This window comes from Cardiocondyla obscurior, linkage group LG28 (genome assembly GCF_019399895.1).
Source record: "Cardiocondyla obscurior isolate alpha-2009 linkage group LG28, Cobs3.1, whole genome shotgun sequence".
Classification (NCBI taxonomy): domain Eukaryota; kingdom Metazoa; phylum Arthropoda; class Insecta; order Hymenoptera; family Formicidae; genus Cardiocondyla; species Cardiocondyla obscurior.
This window is the reverse complement of record NC_091891.1, coordinates 781,643-794,434: the sequence shown is the minus strand read 5'-3', so window position 1 is coordinate 794,434 and position 12,792 is coordinate 781,643. Positions and strand designations below refer to the sequence as shown.

The following is a 12,792-nucleotide window of genomic DNA, read 5'->3' as shown; positions in this document are numbered from 1 at the left end:
ATTTTAAAAGAACCATGACAAGAGAAGGCGTTTTGATAACAGTGAGTTTATGTTCTATTGATGCAACTCGAAAGAAAACAATATGTTGACTATAACGATGATGATTTAGATTGACACAACGAATATATTAGTTTGATTGCTTTATTAGAGGTTTGTGCAATCTTTCGCGTTATTACATGTGCAAAAATCTGGAAATATACGCTCAATTATATAAAACGCTGATCGTACATATCGAAAGTTATTCTCAGCTCTTTGACGAGAAAATTAAATTTTCAAATTTTACTTTTAAAGAGTTAATTAGCGCTTGCATAAAGAACTTACAAACTGCTTGACGAATTGTTAATTAGTAACTGAAATAAATTCAACGAATGACAATTGAATTATAATAATTTAAATACCGATCAATTTGCGTTGTTTTTAATCTCTCGCTCTTTTTTTTTTTTTTTTAGGTCACAGCATCCACTGCAAAGCAGACAACGATAAACCGCAATTACGATCGACCGATATTGACGGAATTGGCTCGTCCACGGCGATTTATTTTTTAATTGACGTTCAAGCTTTGCCGAGAAGAAAAAGAAATAATAATAGAAATGTGTAACAAAGCACAATTTTATCTCGAATTGGTGGATCAATTCGCATTGGATTTGTTTCACAATTATACCAGGCGGTTGAATATTTCTAAAGCCTACGAGGCGTCGACGGGAGTCGATTACAGAACTTGGACAGCTACATGTGGATGTCAAGCTGCAATGTACATATAAGTACGTGTGCGATTACGCGTTTCTCTCCTCAGGTAAAAATCAATAACACGACCGCGCAACGTACGTGGTGCAAAAGCATGTACACGGCGATTCGCGGAAAACCGTCCGCAGCTACTAACGTTTTACTTTACCTTGTTGCAGCCCGTGCTGGAATCCGCCGGTGTCCAGTGACAGGCGAGGGAATCAATCCCGGCGTAGATCCACGGTGCAGAGCCGTAAAGAGAACTATTGAATACACGGCTCGGTTCACGCACGACACCGTCCTCGACACGAGCTAGAATGCACTGAGTCAGTAAGTTATATACGCTCGCGAATTCGGCCGCAGTCCACTTTTGTCGCACGCGTCTCTCCGAGCACTTGTCCCCGTCGTCGCCGTCGCCGCTGTTTGCGGAGGGAAGGTCGATCGACCCGACCGAACGAGGCGAGCTAGACGTACCGTAACCGGGCGCGAAGGAGGTACGTTCCGGGCTTGCGACAAGTAGCGCCGCGCTGACAGGCTGAGACCGTGAGATGCATGCGGGTGCAAGTAATAATTGTGTCAGTGTTCTAAATACGAACCCTTCATTTGTTTTAGGATGACTTTAAAAAGCTGCGGCAAGCCCGAGCGGCATCACAACGCAACGGCAAATACGGCATCTGGAATTATATCAGCAGTTCCGGTTTAAAACACAGTAAGCAGGAAAAGTTACTCTGAGCAAGCACATGTAAAAAAAAAAAAAATGCATGCATGCAATAATACATAAATGCAACAAGTATTTAATAACAAATACATTTTTAATGCATTAAAAATTTTTTTTTCTTTTAATTATTGTAGGTACCTTAAGTGAAAGAAACACAGAAGTAAAATGAGAGGAAATGCAAAATACTAGCGTAACGAAGTGAACTTTGTTTTTTTTTGCATTCTGTTTTTTTTCTTTTTTTTTTGTCAGTCACGATTACATCGGATTATAAACGTAGACGTATATACATATCTCTCTTTCACTGACGTTGCGTAGCATGCCGGCGAAAGTCTGTTTACGTGAAGCCGGCGTTAAAAGATAACCTACAATGTCGAAAGTATTTAACCGCACATTAAAATAGAAGGAAAAAAAAAATAAATAAAAAAGTATTTAACCAATTATCAACCGATTAATGATAGATAGATTTTTATTCCAATGAAATCCGCTATGAGCCGCCACTGCTTGTGATTTAAAAATTAACGTCGTGAATGTCGTGATAGAAGTAAATGATAATTAAATGGGTATTATTTTTCAGTGGTACGCCTCTTATTTGTACTTAACTAAACATTAATTTAGCATAGATACACACAATACTTGTTGCAAATTTAAATGATAAGTTGTACATGTAAAAAAAGTGTGTTGCTTTATTTTTTATTCGTTTTGCCTCACGCTTTTGAATCTGATTCAGGTACGAAGAGTAACGTGATATCCGCGATGACATCTCCGATGAAACTTACGTCAAATAATCCTGATGACATGTACTCTCATGATTTACAATTGTATCAAAACCCTCCATTTGGAGAAGTGATGCTAAATGAACTCAAGGAAATCTGTATAACGCGTCTTAAAGGTTAGTTTTTAAATTTTACGTTTGCGTATTAATTAATATAGTAATTTTTATATGTACATAATTAATAGATTTTCGTATGCGCAGTTCTCTCTTTGGTAGAACGAATTCATTTAGGAAACTTAACAATGTCGGTGTCGCAACGCAGAGCTGCCTTGGTTAAAGAATTGCTAAAAGAGGAAATAACTGAATTTGCAAGATTGATCGATAGCCGTGGGCACGGATCAAATACCGACGTTGATATTTGTGCTAGAAAAAGAGATCACATCTCTCATTTTGTACTGAGATCGGTTGTGGCCTTTGACGCATCAAAAAAACGTTGGTTTTTTAAGCAAGAAGCAAGATTGTTCAAATGGAGATTTTCTTCTTTAAATAGCGAGGGAATCAGACGCTTTATGTGCGTTAACAATTTTGACTTTATTCCGGTTGGTTGTGGCGTGTCGTAATATTTCGAATTTTACATTTTTTATATTTTTGGGCTGGCAATATATTCATTGCTGTTTTCAGATTAGTTTGAATGAAAAGAAAGATATCAGGGAATGTCTTGAAGCATCTTTTCCATATATTAATGATATTGACAATACTCAATTTTATTCAGTGCCCTTTTCTGAAGTACCTAATCTATTAAAAAAGCGCAAAGCTTTTATAATGCAAGGCAAAGCTTTTATACCTGAGCAAGAAATGGCATTTCTATTTGTGACACACTTTAGAAGAATTTTCATATCAAGTTTTGAAGTAAGGATGGATGTAATTATCGAGATTGTTAACATTTATTATTACCCTTTTTTATTCTATCATTACGTATCAGATTGCACGCGAAGCTAGAGCCAATTTATATAATGATGAAAGGTTTGCTTATATCTTTGCTAATTTAGAAAATAGTATTCAAATTGAAAACACCATATTCGTACAGGACCAAGAAATACGAAAACATGTTTCAATCAATCAATTAGATGAGGTAAGTAAATTAGTTTTAATTAATAAAAACGTTTTAACATATCAATTTTTAATATAACATATAATAGATTGTATTACTTTAGTTTGCAGAATTCTCTTATCCTCTCTGTATGAGAGTACTTCATAAAGCGTTAAAAAATAACCATCATCTTACACATGGTGGTAGAGTGCAATATTGTTTATTCCTGAAGGGTATAGGACTTTCTTTGTCTAATGTAATGACTTTTTGGGAAAATGAATTTACGAAAATGGCGAGCGATGTCAAATTTGGCAAAGAACAGATTTATGCCGTAAGATATGCCTTTGGCCTAGAAGGTAGTCGACGAAATTATCAGCCTTACTCATGTTCAAAAATTATGGAATCGGCTCTTGGACCTAGAGACTGTCATGGATGTCCTTTTAATTATATGTTACACAATGTACTCGAAGAGGAACTTGTTGACTGTGGTTTTAACAAGCATGGTGAGTCATTAAAAATACAATTATTTATACGATTATAATACAAATATTTTTTTTTTTAATATAACTTTTAATTTACTGAACCAGAAATATCAACTATACTGAAATTGTCGAAGGACGGTCAATCTTTTGCAGCCTGTAACAAGTATTTCGAAATGAAACATGACTGTTCTAATGATACTTTCTTTAAACATCCAAATGTATATTTCAATGAAAGTATGAAACATCACTTGTCAATAACATAATAAGAATTATGTCAGTAATATATATATATATATATAAATATATATATATATATATATATATATATATATATATATATTTATATATATATTTATATATATATATACGAAATATATTTTGATTCCATTAAAATATTCATTTTACAATTTTATTTAATTTAATTTTACAATTCCTTACCTTTAATCGAAGTCATTCTCGCTGTTTTTCCCCGATGCAGATGATCTATTTCCTTTTTTTTTAACAAAATAATAGGCTTAATACAAGAACAAAAAAAACGTCACATCAAAAAATATTATCACGATACAACACAGTATAAATTACTATGTTTCATGATTTTTATTCTGTAGATTGCTGCGACGATACGTAAGTACCGAATGATATATGTATGTACATTTTTTTTAAGTGATAGAAGTAACGAGCAATATTTATGTACAAGTACACCGAATTATAAACACTTAACACTCGCCATACCTTATACATTATTACCTTAGTCAATTCATAACGTTGTACCGTTGTCTCATTAAATGCTATTTTAAGCAAGACTACATGATTGAATAATACGGATAATTTTTGGCACAGTTTGTTATCTTAATAAAAACAAAATGAGTTTGTTAAACAAATCCTAAACATAGCTTATCAAGAGATATGGAGAAAATACTTTTAAATCTTCATTATAATATTGTGTCTGTAGTCAAGCAGTGGTTGTACCAAATGCAAAATTTTGTTTTAATCTAAAAAATATTCGATGTTTTGGCGTCAAAATGATATGTCGCGTAACACTATGTCGATTCTGTGAATCGAGTGCGTACGTAAAATTTAATTAATATCGCATTGCAGCCTGTTGTAGCAATGTAATTATAGCCGATAATTAATTGGCGTCCTATACACATACATCATAGAGAAATCATGCAATTTCAATTAGCGGGATGTATATCACAAAATTTAACAGCGATGGATGTAGCAATGGATTTATGCAGTGTGTATATTACAATTTCTTCTGTCTTTTTTCTTTTTTTTTTTTTTTAACAAAATCAAAATAGTTTTTATTTTTTATGTTGTATGCATATATTATGAACAGCCACCCCTGTATACATTTAAGAAAACTAGAACTGTACTTTTCACTCTTCTGAAAATCCACTCTTCTCATTCGCACATTAATTTTTTTTTACACTCATACCTTTTTCTCTTTCACATTCACTTCTGCAAACTCTTTACATAGAAATTTGTATAGAAATAAAACATGTTAGTGGGCACATCGATAAAATCATCATTTATAACAAACAAGTGAAATTATAAAGCCTTATATTTTTTTTTTATTATTTACGTATAAATATTGTTAAATATGTATATTAAAAATTTGCTACATATTCCACGATTATTTTACACAGATTTGTTATTCTATCCTGATAATGACTTAAGTTGGTTAAGTAACTCCTTCTTTTCTTTTTTTTTTATCTTCAATAAACTCTTCTGGTATTTGAAGGGTTAATAAGAATATAATCAAGTGATTCCCCTAGTGCTTTTCTCGTTTATCAAATCATATGCTACGTCGGCAATGGAGATATGAACAAGAAAAAATAAAGGGATGATATTGGATCAACGTTGTATTCTAAGATGAGTCACGGTGTTGTATAAAAATCTAAACTGACCTTAAACGTGTACTAAAAAATATAATTGCTTCTGTCAAGCGACAGGACCGAATATCGGTGATGGTTCCAATAAAGGTCAACTTCTGTGCGCTCGGGATATACTTTCGTTGACACTTCCGTGACTCATTAATTCGGATCGTCAGTCGGACCAAACGCTGTTCTTGACGTAACGAATATATTTTGTTGCTATGCACATGGAATCTATTTTTTTTTCTTTTTTTTTTTTTATTAACGACTAAATCAACGATACTACGATAGGACACTTGCATGCCGTTGATTTATTTTGTGTAAAATAAAAATTCTATACTGTTGTACTGTAAGATTCCACTGCCGAAGGAAGAGTTAAAGAAATGAGTTTTCGTCGTATAGTTACTACCTCATGTGAATTCACAACGTATTAAATGCGTCGACGGACCGACTTTTTTTTTGTCGAGAACGAATGTTGTGTACTGTCCATCGCAATGTAATTCACGCGCGCACACATATCACTGACTTTATCAGATATGCACCAACGCGTGCATCGCGATTTTTTTGTGGCAAGTCCCATGCTCGTAGTTGTAAGAATAATCCCATGGCGATAAACGAAACTGAAGAACCAGCCGCGGTTTGCGTTTATCGGCCTCTGTGCAAAGTTAAACGCGAATAACAGTATTAATCACGGAAGAATTCAGACGGATATCTCGTAAACATGCATCCTCTTCTCGTTGGAGCGTAAGATATACAGACTATTCAGCGGCTCTCGTAGCATCTCCGTCCAGCCGCAAGTTGGTGCGGAGACCGAGAAGGTGGGCTATACGGATATTTCATAGTTCATATCGTATACACTCGCACGATCCGGTGTCGGTGTGGTCGGTCTTTGCGATCTCGGGTCGTTAGGCGCCGAAACCAATTCCATAGAATCGGTCATCTCCAAGGCTCTGACGAAAGACATCGGTCGACGCCGTGCGTCTCCCGAGGTGGGTGTCGTGGGCGTTGCCATCGTGGTTGCTTTTCGTTTTACTTGCGGCGACTGATGCGGTTGAGGTGGGAAGACAGGTACTCCACCCCTTATGGCTGGATGATACGCTGCCCTAGGAGCGTTCGTCGTATATTGCGACTGCTGAGTCGGGCTCGTCGGATTAGAGCGATAATAATCGTATGACGTAGGCGGCCGATGGGAAGGCGATTGATGCAGCGCCCCGCTCACTGCTCCAGGAGGTGGACCTGGATAGCTGCCGGGAGAATTGTCTTTCCACATATAAACACCACGCTGCGGCGAGCCTGCTAGCTCGCGTATGTTGTCGACCGTGTTGTTCGTTCTCGAGTACGGATGATCGGTACCCTGTCGCACGAGCTCGCTCTCCGACAAGAAACGCCGTTGCGGACTGTAGCCGGTAATAATGGAACTGGGAATTCCGACTCCCGTATTGTTTCCCTGCTGTACATCGTAGTACGTCGGCGCTTCGTTTACGCCTATGAAATCCGGCCGACGAACCTGCGTCGGTGTACCCGGGTTTGATCTGTAACAGACACAGCGATTCTTAGATTCTTCGAGATCTTTAACGACACAAGATGCTTTCAATAACCGACAAATGCACAGTACAGTGAACCAAGATGAATATGCGAGTGCTTGAGCATTGTAGCCATACAAATACGGCTCTGGCGAGATATACAGGAGAGAGAGCAGCGCGTCATTCCTGTTAAGAAATTAGCATCTATTCAAGAACCAAAAAAAGATAGCGAACCTAAAAAATATATGTGTAGGAGTTCTTGCGTAACGTGTGTGTGTGTATGTGTACGTGTGGTCTGTATTTTTACAACCATGTTTTTCTATGTATACAAAGATATATGCAAGAAAGCATAATTGTAAACTACGATATGTCCTCGTAGGATGAAGTTCGTGTTTACCTGCAGTAGGTTGCAACATGATGGTAGAAAGCAGCTCCTTGCAGTTACCACCCCCTGCAGTGGGACACAAACTTATCTATATACCATATATCTTGTAATATATACATGCAGAGAGACTAATCCTCTACAATATTTATTGTAAGCTACATTGCGCAATTTTTCCTTTTTGACACGTTCCTTTGTCCTCCGGAAGGCGATAACAGTGGTGACAGAAAAGGAGGAGAAAGAAGAGCAAGAGTGAGATGTTTGACAGTGAGGGTAAGGATATCTTGACAAAACAGGCCGACATCATATCGAAGGGTAGCAAAAAGGATATCATAAGAGGAATATCGTTCACTTTGTATTGGCAGCGTGCTCAAGAGATGCATTGTAACTATTACTAGTGTGGCGTTTCCCTCTTGCTCTCTACATTGAGATAATTTTGTGCAATGTGAAAATCGCGATATATATATATATATGTATATAAATGAATAAAAATAATAAGTTTGAAATTGTATATAAGTATTTCGAATAATTCGGATAAAAATTGACCGAATTTTTATTAAGCCTCCCTATTACTTTTGTTTTTTTTTTTTTTACGTGTAAATGTGTTTATATTAAAAGATATTTCTCCATATTAAATTAAGATATTCTTTAATCTTTTTTTTATAATAATGCATAAGTATGATGTACCTTCGTATAGGACTGGATATGGCAAGCGGAGTAGGAACTCCAATAGCTTTAATACGTTGTTGCATCGTCGGACTGGCGCCACCTTGACGCTGAGGAAGCGTAGCCGGAGAACCACTCGTTTCTGGCGATAACGGATCAGGTGTGTGACTTCGAGATCCGTTCATCCCTCTGTAAACAAGTGATATATGAGTATCGTATGAAATCGTTTTGCATATTGAAAATCGCTATCATATTTCAATACCTCGGCCTTGGATGTGGACTGCCTCTAGGATAATGTATTGGATGGCGATGCTGCGACGGCGGAGGATGCCTGGGAGATTCGTTTGTCTCCACAGGTGGCAGGAAGAAATTGCTTTTGGAACCGTGTCTTTGCAACGGTGGCGTAGGTTCGCAATCTGCAGACTGAGACGCCGTCGGTTCCATGTCTGTATCCGATCCATCTCTTCCAGGAGATAACTATAAGTTTAGAAACCATATTGACGTTATTAATCACATCGGAGAAATAATTTCAAATAAAAGAGATGTTTAATTATTCTGAAAAATATATATATATGTAATACATATATTTCCTATGAATTTTAAGATCAATTGGAACAAATGGGATATACGTAAACCATAGGATGAATTAGTAAAGGCATCTTAGGACTTTGGATTCAATGGAACTGATAGACGAGGTATCGTCGCTGCAACTCATATTCTACGAATATAGTAAAAAAAACATATAAATGTGTATATATTAAATTCTATAGTAAAGATTACTACAAAGCTAGTACTAAAAAATTGTAAATTTAAAATTGTTTACAAATATAGTTACTATAATAGTGGTACAACTATATATTGCTAGCCATGCTGTACATGCTTGAAAACTGCATATAAGCAGAAGAGTGCTTATAGAAGAATACTTAAGACATAGGCTTCATCTAAATTCGTCTGTGCTAATGAACAGTAAGAATAATTAACACAAATTATAATAATAATACAAGCTTAAGTGTAAGCGTTAATTTTAAATTGAAGTCACGTTGTTTACAAAGAAAAATAAGCAAGACTGCGCTAGCTCTTACCTTATTGTAAGCATTTGAACTGGCATTTCTAACACCATTGCTGCTATCCATGTAGGTCTTTACCTGGTTTTCACTGCCTATAGTCGATATCTCTGACGCACATGCTCCACGTCGCTTTCCTGAATACTTATCAGGTTTAAGTAAGCTGCAAATTACAGAGAAAATTCATTATTACAAAATAATCTCTACACACGATATTAATTTTACAATACCTTGGCTCCTTGCAATACCTTGGGTATTGTGGTCCAAATTGTGTGTAACAGCAATTGCGCAGACAACCACGAGAAAAAGGATTGTAGCCTCCATTAAATTTGCCTGTTACTTGTTCGTTCGTCGTGCGTCCTCTGGAAACTAGGACTACGTGAAAGCCGGTCAGTCCAAAGATTGGAATGAATAAGAGCATTACTACTCCCATAAGTATGAGACTGTATGTAGATTAAGGACCATATAAGATCAACATTAAATGTATAAACCTTATGCTGCACATTATTAATTGTATTTTACTTCAAAAGGATACGCAACAATGGTATTAACTTCACTCAAATGCTCTTTATGCTCCAGTAAGTAATATAGACAGAGCCCAAATATACTGAGCATATGAAAACTAAGTGACAAAAGAAAAAAGAAGAAATATCTGTAGTTTCTCCTACCAATGCAGTTATTTACCCATGGGCAGTGATGGTCAAATGTCTAAAAAAATATAGGGTTTTAGATAATTTTTTTTAAAATATATATTCGAAAAAACGTTAATAAAAACGGAAACATACCTCGATACAATGATTGCAAACACTGCAGTGTGAGCAACGCGGGGGCCGATAAAATTTGCAGGTAACGCACCATTTCATGCGCACAGTAATGCCATTGATCTCCACATTCTTGTACAATGGAGCACGAAAATCGTCCTCCCGATCTTCGTCAGGAGGGGCTTTAAAAGAAAATCATGTTCTCTGTATTCGCAACTCGTCATAAAATACCACATGAATATGCTCGTTTTCTAATTATACCTTTTGGTATAACCCCAGGATCCATAAACGTCGCCAACGAGAAGTTTATCACTACGAAAAAGGTGATGACGCCCTGCAGAGCCGGTACCCACAAGCCCCATCGAGAGACATAGTAGTTCGAGCATCTGTAACAAACACGTGAGATTCAACATTCTTTAGAGACTGCGAAGAGGAGCTCCTCGTTCCCGACGAACGTGCTTGCGCACGAGCGAAGCGAGACGGTACAAAAAGAGAGAGAGAAGAGAGAGAGAGGGACAGCTTACGGAAAGATGAAGAAGAGCGCCGTGGTGACGAGTAGGACCATCCACGCGAACGTAGCTGGCAAATACCTCGTCTTCACATCGCATTTCGGCATTCTGCACGCTCCGCTCTTCCGGTGGCACACGATCAGCGCGACTCACTAACGCACAGGATTTCTGCTAGCAGGAAACATGGCCGCGTCCATCGCGAGCTCGGCTCACTTGCGACACGTACGCGCTGCAACGAGGACGGCCGTGCATTCTAGCTGCCGTCTCGGGCGTCCGCGACACCGTTCGTGGTCCTCGCGTCCCGGTTACTCGCGCGTCATCCCGGCGTGCTGAAACGTTGGCGGCGCTCTATCAATACTTAACAGCCAGCAGTCGCGTACACGGGTGTTCGAGCGACGAGCACACCACCTCAATGACATACATATACAACGCGTATATCGCATCTCGCTCCCTCGCTGAATCTCGCGGTACTCTCACGCGGCAGCGCGCGTGTCATCTCCCTCCTCCACCTCTTTTCGAGCCCTTTCATGTCCCTCGTATCCATAAGGTGCGTTCGGAAAGACGCTACTAACGCTACCAACTACTTCGTTTGCAAGCGAAAATATTTCATGTAAATTTATCCTATATATTTGCATGTAAAGAAAGCCAAATACAAGAGGATTGAGAGTTCACGTGAAATATTACAACCTATCAAATTATCTATTTGTCACATTTCGTTACATATACAATAGTATATAATTTTCAAACTATAAATTTCGGTTCGTATTTCGTGCTACTACTTATAAATTATATTTTATATGCTATAATTATGTTTTTATAATGATAATTCGTAAAATATAATTATCACTTTTTTTACAGCTCACTGTTCACGAAAGATTCATGATGGCTGCCAAGAAGAAGCTGCGAATGAATGAGCACAATAGACGATGGCGCCAATCGAAGCCAAAAAATCGTTTGCCCTAAAGAAAAAATTAAAATCATTTTCTTTTTTACGTTTGTCATATGCAAAAAATTGTAGTCGACGTTATTATGGTGCAATGGGTCAAACTAGACCTCGATTCATGTACCAGCTCAACCATCTTTTACTTCTCTTTTGGACATACTATTAGATTGAACTAATGACTTAACTTTACTGTAATGAAACAGAAAGTTATGGAAAAGTGCGGGAGTTACATACAGAGATAACCTAGGTGCAAGGTTACGCCCGAATGTAACTTGAATGAAATCAACCACTGAAAATCAAGGTCTTCTCTAGACCGAGACTCATGACGGCCCCATGTTAAAGGGGGATAGAGAAGAACAAGTTCGAGCAATGTAACAATCAATTGCCAAAGGAGGACATTGTAGCCCCCCTTCATCGGCTATGCTTTTTTTTGTTGGTGTAAGCAAGGATTTTGATCGTAATTGCAAGATCTTAACTGGCCTCTATTTTCAATTGACACGGATTAAATTCAATCACGGTTTGGTTGCTTCGTTATCTCGTTTTTTACGCGGTCTAAGAGATAATTTTAGCAACCACCTTCTTTCTACTTCGTATTGTGATTAAAGATCCTCCGTGTTGAAAGATAATGGGCCCGCAAAGTTGGAAGACTGATCTCTATGTTTTCTTGACCAATATCAGACTACAAGATCCCCACCGGGATCCGATGTTAAGATCTGTGATTCACTCTTATATACGAAGTAAAACAAACATAAGCACTGTCGAGAAACACCATACTTGTATTCTTAACAAATTCTTTGGATTTGCAATATTGTAAAACTTGATGATCAATTTTTCTGTCCGTACAAAATTTAATCCTCGAGATAAAAATTCTGTAACATAAAAATAAAACGTAATAAAGGATTTATACAATGTAACTTTCGTAGTTTTTCACCATTAAATCAGTACGTCGTTTAAGGTCGTAGACACCAAGTGGTCAAAGTTCAAATTACAAGGCAAAGGACCATACCCCAAAGTCAAAGAATACTTTGATTCGGAAAATTCTGCTTCTGTATGGAAAATCGGTAAAACAGCACTCTCTCTCGATCAGTTAGGTCACTGCCTTAAGAAAAGTCTTCGAAGATAGTCACAAATTCATTTATAGTTGAAATTAATGTAGATTGTTTTTTTGTATATTAAATTAAATATAAATTTAAGTAGAAGAGAAGGAAAAAATCATAGATTTTAGAATTTCTATTAGAATATTGAACGTTGTCGTAATCTTATAATATAATTAATATAATAATAAAAGTATACTCTCGCTGAAGGAAGTAAGGTAAGCGACAGAACCAATCGATTCGATTTA

General features: G+C 37.1%; 2 protein-coding genes and 1 long non-coding RNA gene across 9 annotated transcripts; 2 read left to right on the top strand and 1 right to left on the bottom strand.

The window, feature by feature from the left end:
• Positions 1 to 961: 961 nt before the first annotated feature.
• On the top strand, positions 962 to 5,250 carry LOC139112305 (DNA primase large subunit-like). Of its 6 annotated transcripts, none has more exons than XM_070673269.1 (8): positions 962 to 1,053; positions 1,336 to 1,432; positions 2,169 to 2,330; positions 2,415 to 2,752; positions 2,835 to 3,062; positions 3,136 to 3,285; positions 3,368 to 3,746; positions 3,831 to 5,250. In XM_070673269.1, the coding sequence occupies exons 3-8, from the start codon at positions 2,195 to 2,197 to the stop codon at positions 3,986 to 3,988; spliced, it is 1,389 nt and encodes a 462-aa protein (XP_070529370.1). In that variant the 5' UTR covers positions 962 to 1,053; positions 1,336 to 1,432; positions 2,169 to 2,194; the 3' UTR covers positions 3,989 to 5,250. The 6 variants fall into 6 exon arrangements, with proteins under 6 accessions (XP_070529370.1, XP_070529368.1, XP_070529369.1 ...); XM_070673267.1 differs by lacking the exon at positions 962 to 1,053 and adding an exon at positions 1,081 to 1,217; XM_070673268.1 differs by lacking the exon at positions 962 to 1,053 and adding an exon at positions 1,186 to 1,266.
• Positions 4,978 to 10,918, bottom strand: Zdhhc8 (zinc finger DHHC-type containing 8). 2 transcript variants are annotated; one of them, XM_070673254.1, is made up of 9 exons: positions 10,523 to 10,918; positions 10,260 to 10,384; positions 10,023 to 10,180; positions 9,773 to 9,945; positions 9,468 to 9,680; positions 9,256 to 9,400; positions 8,436 to 8,650; positions 8,195 to 8,362; positions 4,978 to 7,134 (listed from the first exon to the last, which is right to left on the bottom strand). In XM_070673254.1, exons 1-9 carry the CDS (start codon positions 10,612 to 10,614, stop codon positions 6,426 to 6,428), a joined length of 1,998 nt encoding a protein of 665 aa, XP_070529355.1. In that variant the 5' UTR covers positions 10,615 to 10,918; the 3' UTR covers positions 4,978 to 6,425. The 2 variants fall into 2 exon arrangements, with proteins under 2 accessions (XP_070529355.1, XP_070529356.1); XM_070673255.1 differs by having other exon boundaries at positions 9,486 to 9,680.
• A 150-nt stretch (positions 10,919 to 11,068) lies between these two features.
• Positions 11,069 to 12,364, top strand: LOC139112333 (uncharacterized). Its single transcript, XR_011547365.1, has 2 exons — positions 11,069 to 11,265; positions 11,366 to 12,364. It is a non-coding gene; the product is annotated as an uncharacterized lncRNA (long non-coding RNA).
• The last annotated feature ends 428 nt before the right edge of the window (positions 12,365 to 12,792 follow it).

Excerpts from the sequence above, each read along its gene's own strand:
- LOC139112305 (XM_070673264.1), top strand. The coding sequence starts at position 1,987 with ATGATAATTAAATGGGTATTATTTTTCAGTG. Across the intron at positions 2,331-2,414 it reads CTGTATAACGCGTCTTAAAG|TTCTCTCTTTGGTAGAACGA; the intron begins GTTAGTTTTTAA and ends TCGTATGCGCAG. Across the intron at positions 3,063-3,135 it reads TTTTCATATCAAGTTTTGAA|ATTGCACGCGAAGCTAGAGC; the intron begins GTAAGGATGGAT and ends ATTACGTATCAG.
- Zdhhc8 (XM_070673254.1), bottom strand. The coding sequence starts at position 10,614 with ATGCCGAAATGCGATGTGAAGACGAGGTATTTGCCAGCTACGTTCGCG. Across the intron at positions 9,946-10,022 it reads TTTGCAATCATTGTATCGAG|ACATTTGACCATCACTGCCC; the intron begins GTATGTTTCCGT and ends ATATTTTTTTAG. Across the intron at positions 7,135-8,194 it reads ATATCCAGTCCTATACGAAG|ATCAAACCCGGGTACACCGA; the intron begins GTACATCATACT and ends TGTCTGTTACAG.